Raw genomic sequence first — 26040 nt, 5'->3', positions numbered from 1 at the left:
CGTATAATGTAAGTATTCTTATCATTATTTCTCTTTGAATTCTATTTTAGATTCATGTTCTAGGTTGTCTCATATTAACTTGTTTAATATTAGATCTATATGAAAATAAATAAAGATCCTGTATAAGTTTCCTAACAGTTCAGACTAGTAATCAAGTTCAAAGAAAATACTCTTTTTACTCTAATTAAGCTCTTTTGGATCTCGCTTTCTTTTCACACCCCTGAACGTGACATGTTTACTGGGCAAACGATCTGGGACATGCGCTAATTGTTCGAGTATATCTTGACTACTTAATTTTCTAAGAGGACGTCATTTTTCATAATTCCCATCAAACAAGCAACTCTTCCTCCACTTATGTGTAGAAGATAAGAATCTTCTCTGACCAACATAAGTCGTCTTCCCAATTACCCGACATGAAGAATTGTCTTTGTTGCATGAAGGACATGCAATATATCCTTGGCCACTCCAACTAGACAAACTACTACGGGCCAGAAAATCTTTAATAGTCCATAATAGTGTTGCACGCATTCTGAATACACTGTTCGTTGCAGCGTCTCTGGTTTGAACTCCTTCATCCCACAACTCCTTCAATTCATCTACCACAGGCCTCAAAAAGACATCCATGTCCTTCCTAGGTGATTTTGGATCGGGAATCAATAAGGTAAGCATGAATGATGACTCTTTCATGCACAACCAAGAAGTGTACGTGCCTAATATTACCAGCCACATGTTGTAAGATAGACTCGTATTACTAAATGGATGAAAACCATCAACAGGCAAACCCAATCAAACGTTTCTGGGTTCTTTTGAAAAATTAGGATATCTAGAATAAAAAAATTTCCAAGCACCCCCCATCAACAGGATGGTGCATCACACCATCTTCTTTCGACCGTCCCGTACTATGCCAAGTCATATCATATGGTGTATTCCTTGAACAATAAAGACGCTTCAGCCTAGGAGTCAAAGGGAAGTACCGCAACACTTTGTGGGCGACTTTTTTCCCCTTTGTGTCTTTGTCAACCCATCGGCCTTCACCACATATAGGACAACTCTGTTTTTGGGAATTCTCCTTCCAGAACAAACAACAATAGTACCTGCAACCATGAATTGATTGATAACCTAACCCTAACTTCCTCATTGTTTTGTTAGACTCATAGAATGAAGCCGGAATCTTATTCTCCTTCCAGAATGCAAATTTCATAAACATCAAAAGTTCATCAAATGAACTATTTGTCCATTTATTCATAACCTTCATGTACATCATCTCCAACAAGAAGTTCAAGGAAGACAACCAATTACAACCAGGGTATAACTCAGCTTCGACCTCTTAAAACATGTCATCAAATTGATTCTACGCAATATTGCCACCACCATCTGAAATTCCTTCATTTAAGCTTTCTTCGTTAGTGTCTTGTTCACCAATAACATCATTGATGATGTCAATGATCTCATCAGTCACTGGAGCCCCCACTACAACAATTTTGACATTTAATGACTCCCTATGATGTCTTACACTAGAAGTGTAAGATATGAAAAATTAGAAGAGGTAGTTAATGTCTTATGTTGAGAGACATTGAAAGTTATTTTAATGATTAAAATTGTAATTCATTAAAAATTAATGGAAACGTTGCAAGTAGACTAGGTGGGTCCCACTACTCATTTTGGACTTACATGTAAAGTCTCCCCACATAAGACGTGCCACGTGTGCAACGTCTCCGTGTGGGAGATATTGAATGTATAATAAAAAAAATAGAATTTAAACCTCCCACTTTTCTTTCCCTCTATACAATTATAATATCTATTATTATTATTATTATTATTATTATTATTATCAAACTTGAAACCCTATTCTCTCTCCACACATTCTCAGCCTAACTTAGCTGCCTCCCTCTTTCTTTCTTTCTCTGATCTCTTCCTTCATCTCCTCATACGCATTTCCTTTTCTTCCTGCCTTCTTCTCTCACCATCTTGCTCGAAGTCAAATGGTCAGCGGGCTAGGCTTGCAGCGAGAGATGGGATGGACGACAGGCTAGGCTTGCAATGAGAGATGGGATGGACGACAGGCTAGGCTTACGGCGGGGGATGGGTGCGCTAGGTCTCGGAAGATAAAGGATTATGGTACCAGATTATGTCGACCACAGTAAGTGTTTTTAGAATGTTTTATGCATCTATATATATATAAGGATGAAGAAATAATTGTTTATTTGTTTTAGAGTTTGTTAGTTTGATGAAGAAATTATAGATTGATTATTTAAATTTATTGGGTATTTGATTTTGGATTTTGTTTCTAACTACATTGGGTATTTGATTTTTTATTTTTTTTTGCTCTTTGAGTCTACCGAGCATAGATGTATACACTCATTCTTTGGCTATGGACTGCTACTATAAAGTAATTAGAATATTAAAAATTTTATATGGCAATTCTTCAGCATCATTCATCTTATCTTTAGGTTTTGTTTATTTGATATTGTTGTTTTGTTCTATACCTATTCATAAATGTTTTCATAATCTACTAATTTTCTCATGATCAATGAATAGGCTAATTAAAGAAAATGATATTTCAAATATTTCATTTCTGAATGAAGCGTGTATAATTTCATCTGCTTTTGTTTTTTAAGATACTTTTGGCTATCATCAATATCTTTATATCTTTACAGTGATGGTGGGTATTGCTTTTGCTGTCTAGAGACTCATTTTTGGACTTTATAGCTTTGATATCTACTTGCAAGAATTTTATGAACCTATTTGAAATGCATCCATTAATTAATGACTGGAAACTTTTGTATGTATGATTGATACTCATATATATTATTATGTGTTTCTATATAATTGCAAGATCGATATTGTATATACAAGTAAATATGTGTGGTTAGATTTGCTTGTATTGGTATTAAAGCATCCTTTGTTTTTCCTATTATACGAGAATTGATTTTATTTTTATTTTAGTTTTCATTGTACTAAACTCTTGGGAACCAAAGTCTATTGATCAAGAATCTCATTCTTTCAGTTTAAAACATGTTTTGGAGGAGTACAATATATGTGTATACTAGAACAATGTAAAATATAAGGTAGTGTTGCATATTTTGCATATTGTTATTTTTGTGATTATATACTCTCTATGTTAACCAAATTTACAACCTTCTAAATCTAATCTATTTTGTTTCTTTCGTCTTCCTTGTCCAAAGAGAGTGTTGTTTTGTTTCATATATTTGCATGTTTTTGGTCTTAATTTACATAAGGAAGAAGGCCAACGAATTCAATGAACTTGGGAATACCACAACAATCTCATTAGTGAACTACTCAAGCATATGCAACCTCAAGATGCTTATGGTTTAGTACATTTTACTTATCAGCCACAAGATGTTTATGGTTTGGAGAATCTTGCTAAAATGAGTTGTGTAAGCACTGCAATCTTTTTGGATTTGAATGTTGTATTGGAAGATTCTTTAACATTTGTAGTCCTTATTGTTTTGGTATTTGATATTGATTTAGCGTTATTTTTTTTTATTTGGCAACTTAGTGCATTGTATCTCACAAAGTTATATAAATTTCTTAGAATAATTTACTATTCAAGCATTTATTAATTTTATTTATATTTATGATATTATTTAATGAAATATATTTCAATTTTATTAGTATTAATATTTTGTCAAAAAAATAATATTAATATGTAATAAATATTGATAATATATTAATTTTATTAATAATTAATAATTTAATTTATTGTAAAAAAATAATTCAATTCAATTTTATTAATTAATATATTAAATAATTAATTTTAAATTTTTTTTAATTAGATAAACCTACGATGACTCGCAGTGGGAGACTTCGAATACATTCAATGTCTCTCCCTGGGAGACGTCATAGGGTACATTTTTAAACCCTATGACGTCTCCCCCTGCAAGTCATCGTAGGGGCACTTAAGATGACTCCCAAAACAACGTCTCCCACAAGGAGAGACATTGAATGTCTACAATGTCTTCCACATGTAGCCATCAAACTCCTATTTTGTCAACTTCACCATGGTAGGTCCACTATTGGAGGCATATCAACTTCACCGTGGCAGGTCCACTTCACGTATCGCTACAGAAACCCAGATCTGTGTATGTGAGCCTCCACCACATCCAGTTTCTGATTCATCATATTGACACACTGAACACATGGGCATCTGACTTCTCCCGAACCATTCACATGATTATTGGCCATTTGTATAAATGTTTGAAGACCATTCCAAAATTCATTAGAGTTACGTCGTCTATTAGTTATCTAACTCTTGTCAATCATCATAACTGATTCAAGTGTAAAATAAATTATCACGATGTGATAATCATAAAATACTACATTTATTTGCTAATAATTTTATGAAATCTTATGAATAAATTATTAAATTTTATGAATATATATTATTGTTAGTTATGAATGTATTATAAAGTTTCAGTATATAATCAAATATTAAATTATAATTATTATTATGTTATTTAATAATTATCGAATTCTTAATATAATTTTCACTTTTTAAAAAAAAAATAACAATAAAGTTTTATTATTTTAAAATTGTTATTTTAATTTTAACTTAATTCTAAGAGTATAGCTAATTTAATTACCTATTTTATCTACATATATTATCAAATTTTATGAATATGTTATAAAATTAATTAAATAAAAAATATTTAATTATAAATTTATTAATTTACCATTAAAGATTATTATTTTAATTTCTACTTATTTTATAAAAAATATTAATAAAGTTTTATATTTGTAAAATTATTATTTTAATTTACACTTTATAATTTTTTAATTAATTACTTTAAAATTTATTAATTAAAAATTTTAATCACGCAAGTTTTAAAACTACTTTGTAATACTTAGTTTTATTAAATCTACAAAAATTTCAGTAGCATAACGGATGTAATCTAGCCTATCCCAAAATTTAAAATCTGCGTAAAAACATATAAACCAGACCCTAATCATACATATATTATAAACATCTAATCATATTAATCTAACCTACCACACAATTTAAAAATATAATTTACATTCACATTTATACACATATTCACATTTATGTACATATATCTAACCTATCATACATTTTTTATAACATAACAGTTGATTAAATTAAATTAACATAAAACAAAATTAAAAATCACAAATATAATTAAATTAACAATACAAATCTAAAATGAAAAATAAAATTCAACACTATCTAAAATAACCAATGACCCAATTAAAAACATAATTTAACCATTAATCAATCACACAATATTTTTAAAAAAAAACACAAATATAATCAAATTAACAACCATACAAATCTGAAATGAAAAAAATAAATTAACACTATCTAGAATAACTAATTACACAATTTGAAAACATAAATTAACATTTTATCAATACATTAATCAATCACAAAAAAAAAACCAATACAAAATTTAAAAACAATACTTAAGGGCTCGGGTTGGGGAGTTATCCAAAGGAAAGAGCTCGGGCTTGGGCTCCAATGGAATCTGAAAAAAGAAAAAAACTCATTTATACAAAATACAACACATATATTAAAAAAAAACTACAATTTTAAGGGCACAATAGAAAGAATATGGTATAGATTCATGAACCTCATAAAAAAATGGGTTGGGGAGGCACCCTGCGATGGCGTGCGGCGGTCTGAGGCGAAGGAGAAGCTCTGAAAGTTCAAAGGTTTTGAGAAAATGGAGAAGGGATCGGCTTGGGAGATATATCGAAGGGTTCTATAACGACAACATGTCGTCGCTATTGGTAATAAACGGTCGTTGTTGATATCAAACGCACCGTTTCACTTAAACTGTGAGACCATACAGCGTCGTCGTTGTAGGATAGTGAATAGTACATGAAACCTCTAGTACGCTACGCGTCGACCCTGCAACGATGGCATGTCGTCGCTATAACCAGTGAAATTTGACTTAAATGTTTTGGTGGTTCACTTTCCCACGTTTTTTTGGGTCCTATAGTGACGACATGTCTTCACTATAGAGTACTAAATAACTGACCAGTGGATTATATTGGACTCTATAGCGACGACATGTCGTCGCTATAAGGAGTGAAAAATAGGCAACCAACTCTTAGCGGTTAAGTTCCCCTCCTGTCCTACAGTGACGACATGTCGTCGCTCTAGAATTACATATTTCCCTCATTATTTTCCGCGATGACTCTATAACGACGACAAGTCATCACTCTAGGGGGTGCAAATAGGCAACAAACTCTGGGCGGTTGAGTTCCCTCCCCATACTATAGCAACGACAAGTTGTCGCTATAGACAAACATATTTCCCTCTTTTTTTTCGATGAAGACCCTACATGTCATCGCCATAGAGTCAGTTCCCGCCTCTTGTTCCCTTGAAATTTCTGATCGTCGGGTACCAGGAATTTGGAGGACCTGGTCATGTGTTGTTGATGACATGTCGTCGTTGTAGCTTATTTTAAAAAAAAATTAAGAAAAAAGAATTTTTCGTGGATTTCAACTACATACAGCAACGACTTTGGAGTCGTCGCAATAGATGTCGTCACTGTAGAGTCTTTTTCTTATAGTGATAGTCACAAGCGAAAAAGTAAGCAAATGCGACATTTTTGAAGGTTAACTCCTTTTCTCACCTAGTATTTCATCAAGTGATACAGACGTGATTGTAACATCAGCAAATGCCTAACAATTCTGGTAATGCACATGACTTTACTCGATATGTCAGTTGAGTACTGCAACAACAATTTTAATTTCATGGATCCCTATTACATAAAATACTATTATGCACTACTTGGTTATTGTTTTTCCTTAATTACTAGATAATTTCTCTTTGTTTCTTGAACAAGATGCAACTTGTGGGTGTTATTCAAATTTGATTATATATTGACTATGAAAAATTATTTATTCTTAACATGCTTGTTTTTATATTCGATGAACACATTTAATTTGTTAATGAAATATTTTCATCTTCCAGTAAGAAGAATACGTAAATGGAACTAAATTCTAATTCAAAAAATTAATAACACAACTCCATGAAAATAAGCTAGTACAAACAAAAAAAAAAGAACTGAAAATACTATGAATCATAGTTGATTAACCGTGTAAACTAATCAAAATATTTGTGCTTCACAATGTCTTTAGTGTGCATTGTTCTTTTGCATTGCTTGAATTGGTACAATATGCATGACACCAAGGATAGGGAAATTACCGAATATACCATAATTATACAATAAAAAAAAAACTACTACCTACAATTACAGAAATACCCTCATTTAGATGTAAATTTTTAATTCAAAAATATAAAATCTGATAACAAAAACTAGTTACAACAGGTTGTTCTTCAATTTCTTTTATGATTATGTGGGCCAATTCCTTACACACCTTTTTCAGACAAGTACACATTCATGTACCACCAAGTGAGACCTGTTAACAATAATAACCATAACACATCATTTTTTTAATTATAACACTCAGAGTTACTCATTCAGCCATAGTACAATGTGGTTTGGAATCCAAGTCGGTTTATATATATATATATAAGGTATCACTATGACTATTATTAATCACTATCTACACATATTTTTAGTACATATAAATAAAATGCAACTCTAATTTTTTTATACGCCATTGTATAGTGTTGTTACAAGGGACCTTCCATAAATTTTCAGGAAATTCTAAATAATTTAAGATGTTAAAATCGATATTTAAACAGCTTGTTACGCGCGTGCTTGTTTCAATATTTATAGACACGTGCAATAAGCTATTTGTACGCCCTGGATTTCCCACGGGCTGATTAGCAGGACGATCCTCGGACTAAACATGATTTAGCCCGAGGCTCCCACAGGCCAGAGGCTTTATCTTCAGGACGGGCCCTTTCTAGCTCGAGGGGATGGAGTTTCCTGCTCCTTCTTGTTGTTCCAGGAGCTGGGAACAACATCCGACGACCACTGAAGGATCAGCTCGGGTTATGGATTGCTCCGGTAGCGAGCTTCTCGGGAAGCTCTGACCCTATGGGAGGTCAACACGCAAGATAAACGTGCATAATCCTGCCATCACGTGTCCGATATCCCCCTGACTTCTCGGACACGCCGCAGGAACGTGCGTATTCAGACACCCACGGATGGGTTGGGCCGTGCGGCCCATTATCTCCTTCCATACTGATTAGACCACACTTGTGTGTCAGGTTTAGGAAGTAATCATGCATATCACAGACTTGATATGACAAATGGTAAGGTCACGGGATGACCTCCCTACCAATTTCCAGGTGCCTTCTCCTATAAATATGGAGACCCTGGGAATTGATAGGGGTTGGAAAAAATAGTCTTGTAAGAACTATATATTTTGTAAACCAATTACCCAGAAAAGATCAATAATATTGACTAGTGGAGTAGAAGGATTTTAACCTTCGAACCACTTAAAAAACGTGTTTAGGGTCACCTAGTTCTTCTCACAAAGATTTCATATCTGCGGCGGTTCTACTTTTAAGTACTAATCTCTTTCTCTTCTTCTCTTAATTACCTGTTGCCGAAGAACCGCGTCAACAGTTTGGTGCTTTCATTGAGAGCGAATCTAATTAGTACTACCACAAACATACAACTATGGTGACCACTCGATCCAAACATGGCAACGAGACAGAACAGCATGATGGGCAGGAGGCCCGCCATGTTGCCCTCCCCGAGGAGCAAGTTCCTGAAGTCCAGCAGAGGCCAGGAAAGCAGCCGGCCGGCCAAGACGATACTGGTAGTTCGACGCCCCGGCCGCCTAATCCGAATCCAGGTTATTATACTGCGGTGGAGATGGAGAATGCTCAACTGAGGAGCCAGCTAGCAGCAGCTGGTCAGCAAATCCAGGATATTCTGAGTCGACTACCCCCTCTCACAACAAACGGTAACGTTGGAGAGAGGCAAGGCGAGGCTCCTAAGTCTCGCCGGAGTAATCGATCCAGGTATAGCCGTTCGGGTAGACTCCCTGCAGCCAACTCCACCCCTTCATCACGCCATCAAGAGGCGAACTTCAGGGAAATGCCTCAGACCGAACCACAGCAGTACAGCCGTTCGGTTAGGACATCAACCCCTAGCTCTCAGCCTTCCTCGAGGACGCCCAGAAGAGATAGGGGAAATTCCCAAAGGAGGGCCGAGGAGATCCGGAGACGTCAGCCCGTCCCCGAAGAGCGTCCAGTTCCTCGTCCGAATCGCCCAGCGCGAAACCATCAAGCTGGCAGGGCCGAGAGGCCCCCACCAAATTTAGTCCGTCCAGACGGCACTAGGATCGCCTCTCCGGTCAGGCATCCTCTTTCTCCCATCAGATATCCGTCTCCTCAGACCGTCCGAGACATCCCTTCCTACGGAAATAGTAGGAGAGACCCGCCATCGGCCGGGCCTTCCCGCCGCAGCAGGGCGCCGGGAGGAGGAGCAGGTCAGAGCCGCCAAAGACGCACATCGAGCCTGTCCAGCAGGAGTCACTGGACCGGTAGTGCACGGAGTGATCTTTCGGGAGGAGACCTGCGACAGCGACTAAGTTCAGCACAAAGTCACCATAATACCCAGGGAGGCGACCTTCGAGATCGCCTCAACTCTCACAGAGAGGATCGAGTTAGGGATGGTAGCCAGGCCCGCTCAGTTGGGGTCCGATCCGAAGTACGTAATGGCGGGAATGCCCCAAATGACCTATCTCCAGATAGGAGGGGCAATAACCCGCCTAATATGTACAACGGGTCCGGAGCTGTTGAACAACCCCGGAATAACCCAGGATCTCAGGACAAAACCTTAGAGCGCTTAACTCAAATGGAGGAGCTGATGAAGAAGCTCCTGTCAGAGAAAGAAAAAGACGAATATGATTCAGGGGATGAGATGGAGCTCTTCGCCCCCAACATAGCAGCAACGGCATACCCTTCTGGCTTTCGTATGCCTCACTTGTCAAAGTTCAACGGGGATGGAGACCCATCTGACCACTTAGGGATGTTCAACACCCTAATGATGGCTCATAACATCGGGCCAGAGCTTCGTTGCTTGATCTTTCCTTCCACCCTAACTGGACCTGCCAGGCAGTGGTTCAAACAAAGTAAAAGGCAGTCAATCAGCTCCTGGAAGACCTTTTCGGCTGACTTCAAGAGGGCATTCCACGCCTCTCAGGCCGCCAGGGTCCAGGCCGACTCCCTAGCTAACGTGAGACAGCAACCTGGAGAAACGCTAAAAGCCTACTTGAGCAGATTTGCAAATGTCGCTGCTCGAGCCAGAGATGCCGACGACAGCTCCAAACTCATGGCTATGAGGACCGGGATCCAAGTAGGCGGAGATCTGTGGAAGGATATTCAAAGGAGGGGGGTCAGCTCAGTTAGTGAATTCCTTAACAGAGCCCAAGAATGGATAAACTTGGAGGAAGCTGAAGCTTCAGCCGCGGGGACCAGCCAGGTCCTCGAGAAGCCCGCTGGGGCGGGAACAGAGATCGTAGTAGCGACTCCCGACGTCACGCAGAGCAGCCAGCCCGGTGGCGGCAAAAGAAAAGGAAATGGTGAAAACGTCCAGCACGGTCAAAAGAAGAATAAGTCCGTGGATAAATTCAAGCCCGTGTTCACAGCGTATACCGAGCTCACCCAAACCAGAGAGAATATTTTCCTGGCCAACGCTACGCGAGTCCCCTGGAAAAGACCGGAGCCAATAAAGCACCCTAAGGGAAAGAGAGACGCTTCCAAATTCTGCCGTTTTCATAACGACGTCGGACACAATACCGACGACTGCAGGCACCTCAAAGATGAAATCGAGACTCTCATCCGAGCAGGTCCGTTGGCGCAATACTCGTGGAACAGGGTCCCCACAGGTCGACCCGCTCCGGAGATCCCAGCCAGTCAACCTGGACCTCGAGTAGATCAGGACGTCCCTCCCCCCGTGGTCGAGGGAGAGATTTCCACCATCTCTGGAGGGCCACACATGGCTGGCACGAGCAGAGGCGCCCAGAAGAGGTACATAAATGAGTTGAAGGCCCACAATGGAGGGGAGTTCGTCCCGGAACAGCGTCAATCAAAACAACAAAGGTTAGAGAAACAACCAGTCACTTTCACGGAGGAGGACGCGGGCCATGTCCAATTCCCTCATAACGATCCCTTGGTCGTAGCAGTCCAGCTCGCCAACCGGAGAGTAAGGAGGGTGTTAGTGGACAATGGGAGCTCGGTGAATCTCCTATTCCGTTCAACCTTAGAAAAAATGGGTCTGACCGTCTCCGAGCTAAAGGCAACCTCGATGATGCTATATGGTTTTTCAGGCGAAGGGTCAGCAGCGATAGGAACGATCGAGCTGGTGATCACCCTAGGCGACGAGTCCCGAACAGTGTCCAAACTGCTCGAATTCGTAGTCATTGACTGCTCCGCTGCCTACAATGCAATTTTGGGCCGACCAACGCTCGTTGCTTTCGAAGCCATCACATCCGTCCGGCACCTCGCCATGAAGTTCCCTACTTCGACAGGGGTCTGCACTATCAAGGGCGATCAGCTCGCTGTCAGGGAATGCTACAGCATTTCCATGAAGGGAAAATCTAAACCCGGGCAGGTGGCGATGGCCATTCAGGATGAAGAGGAATCGCAGGGACCCAAGGCGGCCCCTGAGATTGAAAAACCTCGGGTTTCCGAAGACGAAAAGCTCTCCTTAAGCGAGGACATTGACCCCCGAGTAGGCGAGGACAGGTCCGAGCTCCAAGCTATTGAAGATCTCGAGGAGGTAGGCATCGATGAACAAAACCCTTCACGGACGGTGAAGCTCGGAAAGAACCTCTGCGATAGAAGAAAGGCGGATCTGACCGCGTTTCTGAAAAAGAACCTAGACGTATTCGCATGGTCGCACGAGGACATGATAGGGATCAGTCCGATCGTAATCATGCACACGCTCCACCTAGACAAAAGCGTCCCTGCAAAGTCTCAAAAGCAGAGGCGTTTAGGGACAACCCGAGCCGAGGCCCTTGAAGAAGAAGTGGCCCGGCTCAAGAAATGTGGCTTTATCCGCGAAGCCAGATTTCCCATTTGGGTTGCCAATCCCGTGTTAGTTCCAAAGCCCAATGGCAAGTGGCGGACCTGTATTGATTTTTCCGACCTGAATAAAGCCTGCCCCAAGGATTGCTTTCCGTTGCCGAGGATCGATCAACTGGTGGATGCCACGGCGGGGCACGAGCTCATGTCCTTCATGGACGCGTACTCGGGCTACAATCAGATCGCGATGAATCCAGCAGACCAGGATCACACCAGCTTCATGACCCCGACTAATGTCTATTGCTATAAGGTCATGCCGTTCGGTCTAAAGAACGCCGGAGCTACCTACCAAAGGCTGGTAAATAGAATGTTCGCAGATCAGATCGGGAAGAACATGGAAGTGTACGTCGATGATATGCTTGTCAAGTCAAAGACTGCCACCAACCACGTTGCCGACCTGGAAGAATGTTTTAACATACTGCGAGAATATGGCATGAGGCTCAATCCTCAGAAATGCACTTTCGGTGTCGCATCGGGGAAGTTCTTGGGTTTCATAGTCAATACCCGAGGAATCGAGGCAAATCCCGACAAGATCAGGTCACTGCTCGAGCTTCCATCCCCCAGGTCGCGGAAAGATGTCCAAGGACTCACAGGAAGGGTGGCGGCACTGAACCGGTTCATTTCCAAATCGACCGACAAGTGCCTGCCTTTCTACAACCTGCTCCGCGGAAACAAGAAGTTCGAATGGACAGTAGAGTGCGAGGGCGCATTCCTCGACCTAAAACGCACCTGGCTGAGCCACCTGTGCTATCAAAGCCCAGGGTAGGAGAACCTCTTTTCCTCTACATGGCCGTGACTGAGGACGCAGCTAGTGCTGTTCTGGTTCGAGAAGAGGACCAGGCTCAGAAACCGGTTTATTACATCAGCAAGAGACTCCTCGGAGCTGAGTCAAGGTACCCGTTGATGGAAAAGCTGGCGTTCTGCCTAATCACGGACTCGCGAAAACTCAGGCCATACTTCCAGTCCCACTCTGTACACGTCATGACCGATCAGCCTCTAAGGCAGGTTTTGCAAAAGCATGAAGCCTCGGGACGCTTGCTAAAGTGGGCGGTCGAACTCAGTCAGTTCGAGATTTTCTATACTCCCCGAACTACCATAAAAAGTCAAGCCTTGGCCGACTTCGTGACAGAATGCGAGGGATTCCGTGAGATCCCATCAGAAGATTCACAGCAGCTCACATCCTCAGGCTCATCGTGGAGGATCTTCGTTGATGGCTCGTCTAACGAGAACGGATCCGGGGCCAGAATTATTCTGATATCCCCAGAAGGACATAGATTCCATTCGGCGCTGAGATTCGGGTTCAAGGCGTCCAACAACGAGGCAGAGTACGAGGCCTTGTTAGCCGGACTTAGGATAGCTAGCGAGCTAAAGGCAAGTTCTGTCCAGTGCTTCAGCGACTCCCAGCTCGTGGTGAATCAGGTCTTAGGCGAGTATCAGGCGCGGGGTCCCAAGATGGCCTCTTATTTGGCTAAGGTAAAATCCGAATTATCTACGTTTGGGCAAGGGTCGGTCGAGCAGATACCTCGGGAGCAGAACGCCAATGCAGATGCTCTCGCCAAGCTCGCCACCTCGGGGGAGGCAGAAACCCTGGGGTTGGTGCCAATTGAGTTCTTGGACAAACCAAGCATAGACGGAGATCGAGCGGATATTGAGATGATTGACATCAGGCCGACCTGGATGACTCCCATTGTTGAGTACCTCGTCGAGGGCAAGTTACCCGAAGGGCGCAACGACGTACGGCGAGTCCTTTATCAAGCTCCGAGAGATACGCTAGTCGAGGGGGTGTTGTACCGACGTGGGCATTCATTACCTCTCCTCCGGTGTGTTCTTCCAAGTGAGGCGAAGGCCATCCTGCAGGAAGTTCATGACGGATTCTGCGGAGATCACACTGGGGGGCAAAGCCTAGCCTTGAAGATCCTTCGGCAGGGTTTTTACTGGCCGACTCTGTCCAAAGACTCGATCTCATACGTAAAAAAGTGCGACAAATGTCAGCGGTTCGCCGCGGTTGCACGAGCACCCCCGACCGAGCTAAAAATGACCTAGAAGGTCACCTCCCATGTATAAATAAAAATCAAATGTTTCTCGTTATTTGCAAGGGTAATTTTAAAGTAACAACGAAAGACCCTTTCCCAGTTACTTGGGGGGCATATGGTACCCGGATATATCCAGGTCTCCTTAACGACTTAGGTGTTAACTTTTATCTATGGATAAGAGTTATCACAAACTAAGTCCTATCCTGGTCTTAACCGGGTCATAAAACTTAGAAGTTGGCTAAAATTTGTTGACCGAGGTTCTTCTTTAAAGAGCCCGGGATACGGATAAAAGTTGACGCGATCTGAGTTTTTTCAAAATAAGCTCCTGGTCTTAACCAGGTCATAAAACTTAGAAGTTGGCTAAAATTTGTTGACCGAGGTTCTTCTTTAAAGAGCCCGGGATACGGATAAAAGTTGACGCGATCTGAGTTTTTTCAAAATAAGCTCCTGGTCTTAACCAGGTCATAAAACTTAGAAGTTAGCTAAAATTTGTTGACCGAGGTTCTTCTTTAAAGAGCCCGGGATACGGATAAAAGTTGACGCGATCTGAGTTTTTTCAAAATAAGCTCCTGGTCTTAACCAGGTCATAAAACTTAGAAGTTAGCTAAAATTTGTTGACCGAGGTTCTTCTTTAAAGAGCCCGGGATACGGATAAAAGTTGACGCGATCTGAGTTTTTTCAAAATAAGCTCCTGGTCTTAACCAGGTCATAAAACTTAGAAGTTAGCTAAAATTTGTTGACCGAGGTTCTTCTTTAAAGAGCCCGGGATACGGATAAAAGTTGACGCGATCTGAGTTTTTTCAAAATAAGCTCCTGGTCTTAACCAGGTCATAAAACTTAGAAGTTAGCTAAAATTTGTTGACCGAGGTTCTTCTTTAAAGAGCCCGGGATACGGATAAAAGTTGACACGAACTAAGTTTTTTCAAAATAAGTTCCTGGTCTTAACCAGGTCATAAAACTTAGAAGTTAGCTAAAATTTGTTGACCGAGGTTCTTCTTTAAAGATCCCGGGATACGGATAAAAGTTGACGCGATCTGAGTTTTTTCAAAATAAGCTCCTGGTCTTAACCAGGTCAGAAAACTTAGGAGTGAACTAGAAAATTGTTGAACGCGGATCTTATTTAAAGAGCCCGGGATACGGATAAAGTTAACTCGAACTACGTTCATAAAAATAAAGAGATAAATTATGACCAAATACATGAAAATATATATGTAAAACTGGTTGAGCAAATTGTCTCGAGGCGGAAACGCCTCACATAAAAAAGAGTTCAAAATACGAAAACAAGAAGCATCCTAAGCCCCATCAGCTGGCCCTTTGGAGGTCGCGGTCTCACCCTGCTCCGCCGCGGCAGAGGCCTCTCCAGTCTCCGATGGAGGAGCCTCCTTATTCAGGCGGGCTTGAAGCCGCGGCAACAGGAATGCCCAGAGGTCCGGCGGCATGAAGGAGAAGTCCGCGTCCGGATTGTGGGACCAGCAGTGATAGAATAGGTCCTGTAAGGACTGCTCCGACACGACCCGCTCGTCTTTCAGGGCGGTCTGGGAGGTCTGGACTTCGGCCTTCGCCACCTCAAGGTCTGCCCGCGATGCGGCCAGGGAGTTTTTAAGCTCTAGGTTCTCGGAGCGAAGCTTCTCTAGCTCGGATGCGGCCAGGGAGCGTTTAAGCTCTTGGTTCTCCGAGCGGACCTTCTCTAGCTCGGCTTTTGAGGCCGCCAAGGCGTCTCTCGCCTCCTGAGACTCCTGGAGGGCAGTCTGGCGATCTGCTTCCAAACCCTCGAGCTGGGCCTTGGTCCTAACGATGCCTCTATAGGCGGCAGCCATGCCCTGCAAGAAAAGAGTGATAAATTAGCAAACTGGAAGGAGAAAGGCGGCGTGTGAGTGTCAAAGCCTTAAAAGAATGGGGCACTTTACCGTTAAAGTCATGTCCATAGCGGACTCTATAACTCGGACCGGGCTCGTTGTTTCGATGGCCCGGAGCTCCTTCTCCCTGATATTGTAATAGTGGCTGACGGCGTAGCTGGCCGACTCGTACACCGTACCCCGGAATGCTTCGGGCATCTTCTCCAGAGCCCGGGGGTCGACCGGGATACGCACGTCCGGGGCTACCGCGGCCAGATTCCCGACCTCTATTACCCCGTCCTGGGCGGCCAGTGGAGATCGTTGGGGTGGCGGATGCATGAGTCCTGTCCTGGCGACAGGGAGGTTCGCCCCCGCGACCTGGGATGACGGGTCTCTCCCCTTCTCCGTAGCTGGGGATTTGGTGAAGACCCCGGTCGAGCTCTTGGACTCGCGAAGCCTCTTTAACCTCGGCCCCGCTGGGGGATTCCCACCAAACACAACGCCCCGCAGACTATTCCCGGGCTGAGACATCTCTTCTGCCAAAGAGCAAAAAACACGGTTATCAGCAATCATACAGAAATAAAGGCAATAAGAAAGCAAATACTAAGGGAGCCCTACCCCCCGAGCTGGAAGAGCCTAGGACGATTATCTCACGAACTGGCGAAGGTTCTAGGTCCGGTTCTGAATCGGGGCTGGACTCTTCTACGTACTGCCTAATCCCCGGAGCGTAGACGCCCCTCTGGAGCGCAGGCCACGTGCGTAAATTGGTCCCGTACTCCTCAAAAATGGCCGACCTAAAGGCTAGGGTATTATCTACTACTACGGTACCCTTGGGCCGACTCTCTTGGTTGTCCAGCACGAGCTGGTCAACGCAGTGGAGCAGAAGCGTGTCCAGGTCCGGATTCCTTGGGTGACGATGGACGAGCTGCCTAGGGTTGAACCTAACCAGCCGGGGGTCTGCAGTGGCCCTATCTACGTTCTTAAATAAGTAAAAGTTACCTTGACCGGAAGGACCCGCGGCTGCTCCGGATTGGGCCCTCTCCTCGATCATCCCCTGGGCGACCTCCAAGCTCCGCTTCCTGTTCCTCACCAGAGGAACTTCCTCACCTTCTTCCTCGCCTTCGTCATCTGCGACCTCCTCCGCGACGATCGGCCTGTTGTCGCGGGCTGGGGGAGGCCCCCGGGGCCTTTTCAAATTCAAAGTCTGATTTGGGAAAATCAGCTTGCAGAATACCATCGTCTCGTCCGTCACGAGCACGCGGTAGTCTTTCTCACTGGGAGGCAGGTTCGCCAGTGTGTCGTATTGACCCCCGAGGGTCACGGACTTTTCGGTCCTCGAGTAGATGGCTGCAAGGTTGGTCGAAATCAGAATTGGAATAAGGGACGGGCTAAAATAAGATAACCGTTAAAAGGCGAGCTAAATGGAGGATTACTTACGAGGGCGGTTGAAATAATGATGATCGCAGTTTCGGAACCCAGTAGACATAAAAAACTGGTCTTTGAAGTCGTTTGGATGGCTCGGCAGCTCGATCACTGCTGTTGTGTTAGGGAAGCGGGTTAAGTAATAGAACCCGTCGCCTCGCCCCCGCTGGTCCGGGCTGGCTTTGAGGCAGAAGAAATACAAGATATCAGCAGGAGTGGGGACCTCCCACTCATGCTTTTGGAACAAATACCTCAGTCCCGCCAGCAGACGGTAGGAATTGGGGGGGAGCTGAAATGGGGCCAACCCCACGTAGTTCAGAAAATCAGCAAAATAATGATCCAGGGGGAGGAAGGCCCCTGCCTTGAAGTGTTCCCCGCTCCAGGCCGCGAACGACTCGTCGAGCGGCGTGCAGCTCCTCTCCCCATCCGCAGCAGGTCGGGCGATCACGGAGGTCTTCCCCAGAGGAATGTTGTGGTTAAGGAAGATTTTGGTGATCTTTGCCTGGCTGGTTATCTTCGAGACGATTCTCTCCGCCTCGAAAAATGCGTCAGGAGCCACCTCGGCCTGCTTCTCCACCGCCGGTCCAAAGTGAGGAATTGGCGAGCTGGTCACCACCGCCTTTCCTTTATCCTTCTGGGAGGCCGAACTTCCCACATTCTTCTGTGGCAGATTTCTCTTTGGAGCCATCTGGTCGCCTATCGAACAAAAGAAAACACTTTAGAAAAGGCGACCCAAGCAGGAGAGTGAGGCAAGCATTAAGTACACGAGCTGGGGTAAGCCCAGCCCGTGGAGAGTGGTGCCACGCGTTCCAAGGAACACGCGCCTATGCCCTCAACAGATCCCAGATTACTCGGAATTCGTGTGTCAGATGGCTCAGAGTAAGAAAAAAAAAATTTGCCTTGGGGGGAAAGTTTCAACAGGCAAGGCGTGGCAAAACCGTTTTTAAGGCGTATTCCCTAAGCTACCCGGTTTTTGCACCCAAAGTTCCTACGGATCCTACCAGAAATTGTTCCTAAGAAAGAATCATGGAACCCATGTTCTAAGGCGATGTCCCATGGCAAATGTGCCCTAATCAAAGAAGGGCCATCACCCTCCATATCCGCGCGACCCAGAAAACCTCTGCATGTGGCTACAGTAAAAATTTTTACCTAGGCTACAGTGGCATGCTTTCAAAAATAAATAGGGACAGAAGACTTACAGTATAGGGTTGGATGGTGAGCGAGGTTGCTGCGCGGGTAGGGGCTTCGTTGGCACAGTAGTCTCCAAGGCCTTGAAGGAACTCGCACACTTAAGCTTCGTGAACGGAGAAGATGAGAGCAATGGAAATGAGGGTTTTGCTCTTCGGAAGGTCAGAGAGAAAAGAAGGAAATTTGAGAGGTTCTGAATGGTAAGGTGGTCCGTGCGTGGGATGACCACCCCCTTTTTATACAAGGGGGGATCACGTGTAAAAGGCTCCTGGGAGACCCTCCACTCGAAATGTGAAACGACGGCTGGACAGTAGGCTAGGCCATTTAATGCGGTTCTCGTAGAATGTACCGTCGCCACCCGCGGCGTTCCACGTATCAGACGCATGCGAAAAGCATGGAATGCGAAGGGTTGTGGGAGAAGTCTAAAAGCTCCAACTGTGGTCTCCCATGTCTGACGTCATGGACCACGAGCAGGAGCTTGGGGGGCAGATGTACGCCCTGGATTTCCCACGGGCTGATTAGCAGGACGATCCTCGGACTAAACATGATTTAGCCCGAGGCTCCCACAGGCCAGAGGCTTTATCTTCAGGACGGGCCCTTTCTAGCTCGAGGGGATGGAGTTTCCTGCTCCTTCTTGTTGTTCCAGGAGCTGGGAACAACATCCGACGACCACTGAAGGATCAGCTCGGGTTATGGATTGCTCCGGTAGCGAGCTTCTCGGGAAGCTCTGACCCTATGGGAGGTCAACACGCAAGATAAACGTGCATAATCCTGCTATCACGTGTCCGATATCCCCCTGACTTCTCGGATACGCCGCAGGAACGTGCGTATTCAGACACCCACGGATGGGTTGGGCCGTGCGGCCCATTATCTCCTTCCATACTGATTAGACCACACTTGTGTGTCAGGTTTAGGAAGTAATCATGCATATCACAGACTTGATATGACAAATGGTAAGGTCACGGGATGACCTCCCTACCAATTTCCAGGTGCCTTCTCCTATAAATATGGAGACCCTGGGAATTGATAGGGGTTGGAAAAAATAGTCTTGTAAGAACTATATATTTTGTAAACCAATTACCCAGAAAAGATCAATAATATTGACTAGTGGAGTAGAAGGATTTTAACCTTCGAACCACTTAAAAAACGTGTTTAGGGTCACCTAGTTCTTCTCACAAAGATTTCATATCTGCGGCGGTTCTACTTTTAAGTACTAATCTCTTTCTCTTCTTCTCTTAATTACATGTTGCCGAAGAACCGCGTCAACACTATTTAAATCTTAATTTCAGCTTCCTAAATTATTCAGAATTTTCTGAAAATTTGTGAAAGGTCTCCTATAACTACATTATATGTCGTCATCACTACTACAAAACTAGACTTTTCCGACACCCAACCATAACAGTCAACTCTATTACAACTTATCTATATACTACTGAAAATACTAAAAATTAAAAACAATAGCTACCCGATAGTTTTCCACATATATAAGAATAAAAGATGTACTGATAATAACCTTGATCTTAAGATGTACAATGCACGTGACAATAATTTCTAGTATTAATTAATCAATGATCCTGTGCATAACTGAATCATTACCACAAGGAAAAACTTCAGGCTAATACGAACAACTACTTGTAATACTTGGACCGCCATAGCGAAATAGTGCTACTGGCAGCATGGTCTCCGGGAATGGTACTGTGACTGCTCGTTGACTTTTCATGTTGACCAATAGTGACATTTGGAGACATAACATGATGATTATAATTAGAACAAGGAGAAAGCGGTGGAAGAAATAACCATAAAGGGTCACGATCATCCTGGGGTGGGTTATCTCCTTGGCTGACCATTGATGCAAAGTTGGAATTATTATTTCCTTGGTGGCCAATTTGGTCATCATAATAATTACAATTATTATTATTATTATTATTATTATTATTATTATTATTAGTCAAAGAAGGTAGCATTTGAGAAGTAGTACAACCGAAAGGAACTTGCAACGAGTCTTGATTATTATTATTATTATTATAGTAGGGTTGGATTGATAGGGTGGAGTGGTTGAGAAGTAGTAGTAGAAAATATGGGAAGATTAATAATATTTGGATTCGAGAAATTATATGCAGGCTCCAATATGTGATGATCATGATCTGCATTTCCATAAGTAGAAGCTGACGTGGAATATTGGGAGCTAGGAGACTTTGAAGGAGTTGAAGTCTAGTCAAGCAGAAGTGATCATTTTCATATTGGTGATCAAGGTTATTATTATTATTATTAAGCTGAAATAGGTGTTTAAGGTTGGCGAGATCAGCCATAAGATAAGGCAAACTTGAAAACGGATCGGCTCTTGGATGATGGGTCATTGATCGAAACCCATCTGAATTAGCTTCTTCTTCAAATGGGTATTCCAGAAATTCTTTATTTCGTTGACTGTACGTCCCGGTAAGTGTGTGGCGATCGTAGACCATCTTAATTTTAAAACAGAAACACATGTACGTACATGAGAAAAAAATATAAATATTAATATATAGAGAGAGAGAGAGAAAAAGAGATCTTGTTATTTTCTTAAAAAATAATAATGGTTGGAAATAACAATACTACAAGAATGGAATGGAGGTGTAGAATTGTTTGGTCCTCATCTTGAGAAAATTTGCCTCTCTTGATGTCAGGTCTCAAGTAATTTGTCCATCTTAACCTACAGTTCTTGCCACATCTGTTTAGACCTGAATATATATAAATAAGATTATTAAAATAAGAAACTACTACAGAATTGTATATGCATATAGACATGAATATATATATATATATATGTATATAGACACACATATGTATTTAGGAATAAAAGAACCTGCAAGCTTCGGGAGAGATCTCCAACTTCTATGAGCATGCTTTTGGATGTAAAGGACAAGTTGTTGATTCTCTTCAGGAGTCCAGGGCCCTTTCTTGAGACCATTTTCATCACAAAATGGAGAAAGACCCATTAATGTGCATGTATCTATGTGATCATAATTTATGGGCGGGTTCTCCATGGGACATACTGACATATAGGGCTGATCATTGGGCGGATTGGTCGGGTTACAAGACATTTTTACACGTCCATTGTCATAATTGAGTTAGCAAAAGTGAACCCGTAACTTGCCAAATTAAGAAAAAAAATAAATTTAACCCTTCCAATAGTTTGGGCTGGTTGGTCGGGTCAACCTGCCCAAACTGAAGTGATATTTTTTTTGGCCGGGTTGGTTGGGTCAACCCGCCCAAACTGAAGTTGTATTTTTTTTTGGGATATTTGCGGCATAAGTACCCATGTTTGGGTTTTGTACGCAGCATAGACCCAATGTTTATTTTTAGTGGCAATAGTACCCAAAGTTAGTAAAAGTGTAATTCCGTTAGCCTCCTCCGTTAGGTCTCTGTTTCGTGATGACTGGGCCAACACGTGTCACTCTGTGATTGGTCCAGCTCAATAATTTTCTAAAAATAATTATTATTTGGACCAATAAAAACGTGACACGTGTCTGCCTAATTAGCTCATTAACAGACCTAACGGAGGAGACTGATTGAATTACACTTTTACTGACTTTGGGTACTATTGTCACTAAAAATAAACATTGAGTCTATGCCACGTACAAAACCCAAACATTGGGTACTTATGCTGCAATTATTCTTTTTTTTTTACATTTTTGTAGTTTTTTTTCTTTTAAATACTAGTATTAATAGTGTGAAGTTTATTTTTTTAAGCTTATAACAATATTTTTTAAAAATATAAATTTAATTAAGTATATATATAAATTTAATATATTTATTTAAATGTATTACAAATAATAAATTAATAATAAGTTCTTAATTGGGTGGGTTGGGTTATATTGAGTGGGTTGATACTTATTTTCAACCCGCTCAATGTAAGAATTGAGCGGTTTAAATTTTGATCGATTTATTCAAATTGTATTTTTTAGCAGTTTTTTCGGATTAGTTTGGACGAATTATTCAAATTGAGCGGGTTGTAAAAATTTCTAAATAGCTCCTGGTGACATATATGTTATCCATGCACATTAATTATAAATTGATCATAATTGATCGCGCGATCTTCGTCTTGTCAGTGATCAAAATTTATTTTAATTATTACAATAAAAAATGTTTCCCACTTTTTATTTGTCAAATGAAGATTGGGACCCTTGACATTTCGTCCAAAATATTATAGTTAGTAATAAACTGATCACCTTATTATATGACGCGGGCGCATACAATTGTTATCCAATTAATTTTTTTTATCATTATTATTTTTGCTAATTGTCAATATAGAAGTGAGATTTTTCCTTTTGAACTTATTAAATTAATGAGCGTATTTCATTTATATATAATTATATAGACACGCACGTAGTACTGTAATAGGTAATCATCACAGTTAAGCATTATAAATTAAAATAATATTAACTGTAAATTATACTAATTGAAAATCTTGCATTAGGTAATTATGAAAATGTATTTGCACGAATTATTGATCCAATAATGATATATGCACCAAAATTATCCATCAAAATATTATACAAATTGATGTGACACTGTTTATTAAAAAAGTGGATCTCACCTAAAATAAAATTGATTGGTTAAACAGAACTGTCACGTGAGTTGGTGTAATGTTTTGGTGCATAATTTTAATGTGCACATATCATTACTCATTATTGGTCATATAACATTGTGATTCGTCACAACATACTGCGCACACTCTTTCTTTATATACGCGTATGTGTGTGTACATATGACATATTAATTATAAGCTAGTACGAGAAGTTAATAAAAGTATGGATTAGTATACACGCAAACAATACTATTATTTTGAAAATATATATAATATTGGATAGTTCGACACTAAGCTCTGCTAGGGTTTCTTCTACCTCAACTTCCCTTTCCTTTTCTCCCCCGATCTTGCTGTGTACTTTCGGTATGTTGTTGGCCATGACTGTGCGCCCCACCCCTCAAGTACTCGGTGGCGATTCCTAGTTTTTCTTCTACAGAAACTCCACACCCACACGTTTTGGGGTTGTCGATGGAGATCCTCTCTACCATTAATGTTTGAGTTATTAGAGGTAAGACTACAATCTAATTTTATCTCCATCCACTACAACAAAAAAAGCCATTTGCGTCTGTTTATAACTGCCACAATTGAGTTTTTGCGTCAGTTTGATATGTGACGCAATTGCCCATGATGCAAATCAGAGTGTCATTTGCGTCAGTGGGGCACTGTCACAAACTGGCATTTCTGGCAGTGCCCCACTGACGCAAATGCCAGGCGTTTGCGTCAGTGGGGCACTGTCACAAATCTAGAGTTAACATTTGTGATCAAAACTATAAAAGTAATTCGGATATCAAAGTTAATATATGTTCTCTTGTGTTATAAATTTTTAAGTATTAAACCTACTTAAACTAAAATTTCCTCACCAACTTACTCATTTGTTAATTGAGATACGCCATAATTGATTCAGTCCACTCATCTCGTATCTCGTTGATTTCATCAGCCGAATATGGACTCGTATTCATAAACTAATTAGAAAATATTTAAAATAATAAGTTAGAAATCATCCAAATAAAATCATGAACGATAGCTTAAATGAAAATAAAAAAGTAAAACAATACCTCATTTTTCAATTAGGCCTTCGGTCTAGGCTGTGAAATCAAGTCTCTAGCAACATAGTTATCCAAATTTAAGTATTATATATAGTAAGCTATTATAGTAGAAATATGTCAAAAAGTTGAATACAATAAGTAATATAATTTACTTACCTTAGGAACACAAACGTTTAGATTGATTGACTCTTTTAGTCTTCGGTGTGTATCATATTGATCCAACGCCCTGCACACAATATTAATATTTACCCATATATGAGTTTGAAATAAAATCATAAATTAATTAAGTAATATGAAAATCTTACATGATAATTATCTCCTTGATTTCCGAACGAAAATGTGAGTTTACGGGATCCAAAAAAGCCACCGAATGACTGTGTGGCTGAATTAATACTAACATCCAATGAAAGCTACAATAAAAAACTTTGTGTAAGATATTTATCAATAAACAAAATATATGAATATAAAATTAAGTTGACTTACTTATTGTTCCAAGGACAAATTAGAAACTGTATCTCTAGCTCCATCTGTAGAATACTTCATTGGTTCCTGCATTAGTGGACACTAAAGCGGGATGCATGAAAGTGTATATGTGGCTCAATCCCTTCGTTTGCACCAAATCATCGAGGAAGCTACATATAATTAACAAAGTTAATAAACTATTAAATTTCAAGTTAAACTAAATAAACTAAAAGATTATAAACACCATTGTACCTCATATATAATGCTAGCTTAGTCTATCCATTCATCTAATAGTTGCAAAAGTGGAGGATATCATCTTTCCCTAACAGAGCAATAGTTTGGAATCCAAATACCCTTTCAACAATTGGAATTTCTACTATGCGGTCAGCTTTCCATTTATCAATAAACTTCACCAAACACTTCAATATTCTTGTGATAGGCACTTCTGTAGGCTCCTGTGTCAATGCCTCTACTCTTTTCTTTGATTGTCTTGGTTGTTGAGTAGCGGGCGCAAGTGGCTCTTTCGTTTGTTGATTAGTAAGAACCCAATGTTGTGCCCATCCAACATCATACTCGACTGCTTGTCCAACCAATGTATAACCTTCCATTGTAAGCGAATATGGTAAACTAGCATTCTCTTGAATGGCTACCTCAACTCTGACACAATAATTTCCAGGAGGCAGTTGAACGCTATGTATTTCTGTGCAACAGGTACTTAAAAGTTTCCCCTCTGCAACTATATTTTGTGTCGAACCAAGACACAACTTACAATTAATCTGTTGCATTCCAATTAACCTGTTAGACTTTTCGATAAACTAGTTTATTTTTACTGTATCAAATATATGCAATAATGAATTAATAAGAAACTATTACCTCATCAGGAAAATTTGACTGTGCTGGTGGGGGAGCACAAGGTGCCTGTGTCGATAGTGGAGGAGAAAATGGTAGCTGTGAGGGTGGTCGGTGAGCATATGATGTCCATGTCGGTTGTGACGGAGCATGTTGTGCTTGTGTCGGTGGTGGAGGGGCATATGGTGCGTGTGGTGTATTTGAGGCTCCTCCACACCCAAACCAGATGCATTTAATGATCCAAATACACCGCTCTGATGAGAAGCAATATGCGCCATCAACTGGTTTAACTTTTCCTCCTGTTGACGTGCCCTTTCTTCAGATTGACGCCATTTCTCTTCAAGGTCTTTATAACAAGCATCTTCCACACCTTTTTGTTTGTGATTGAATCTTTTTGGCGGTGGGACATGAAAAAATTGACGGGGAGCGACATGTCCACCGACCCCCCTAACACGTCCCCCATGCTCTGGAGTGCCTAATGCCATTGTTAGTATATCGTTTGAACCTTCCTCCACCAACTCGCCTTCTGCTAGTTTTTGCTTGTATTCTGCCTATATACATAGTAAATAAATCAATTAGAATTTAACACACACATTAATCATTACAATTATTTTAAAAAATCAAAGAACACTGACAA

General features: G+C 41.4%; 1 protein-coding gene across 1 annotated transcript in view; it reads right to left on the bottom strand.

Moving 5' to 3' along the window:
• Positions 1 to 21454, bottom strand: part of LOC133806860 (transcription factor MYB106) — a 35084-nt gene extending 13630 nt beyond the window's left edge. The window contains 4 exon segments of the mRNA XM_062244946.1: positions 20803 to 20838; positions 20841 to 20941; positions 21067 to 21196; positions 21322 to 21454. Coding sequence (XP_062100930.1) covers positions 20803 to 20838; positions 20841 to 20941; positions 21067 to 21196; positions 21322 to 21454 — 400 coding nt within the window.
• Positions 21455 to 26040: the final 4586 nt, after the last annotated feature.

The sequence above is a fragment of the Humulus lupulus genome, chromosome X (genome assembly GCF_963169125.1).
Source record: "Humulus lupulus chromosome X, drHumLupu1.1, whole genome shotgun sequence".
NCBI classification, from domain to species: Eukaryota; Viridiplantae; Streptophyta; class Magnoliopsida; order Rosales; family Cannabaceae; genus Humulus; species Humulus lupulus.
Note: the sequence above shows the minus strand (reverse complement) of the source record. Positions and strands in the feature narration are given on the sequence as shown.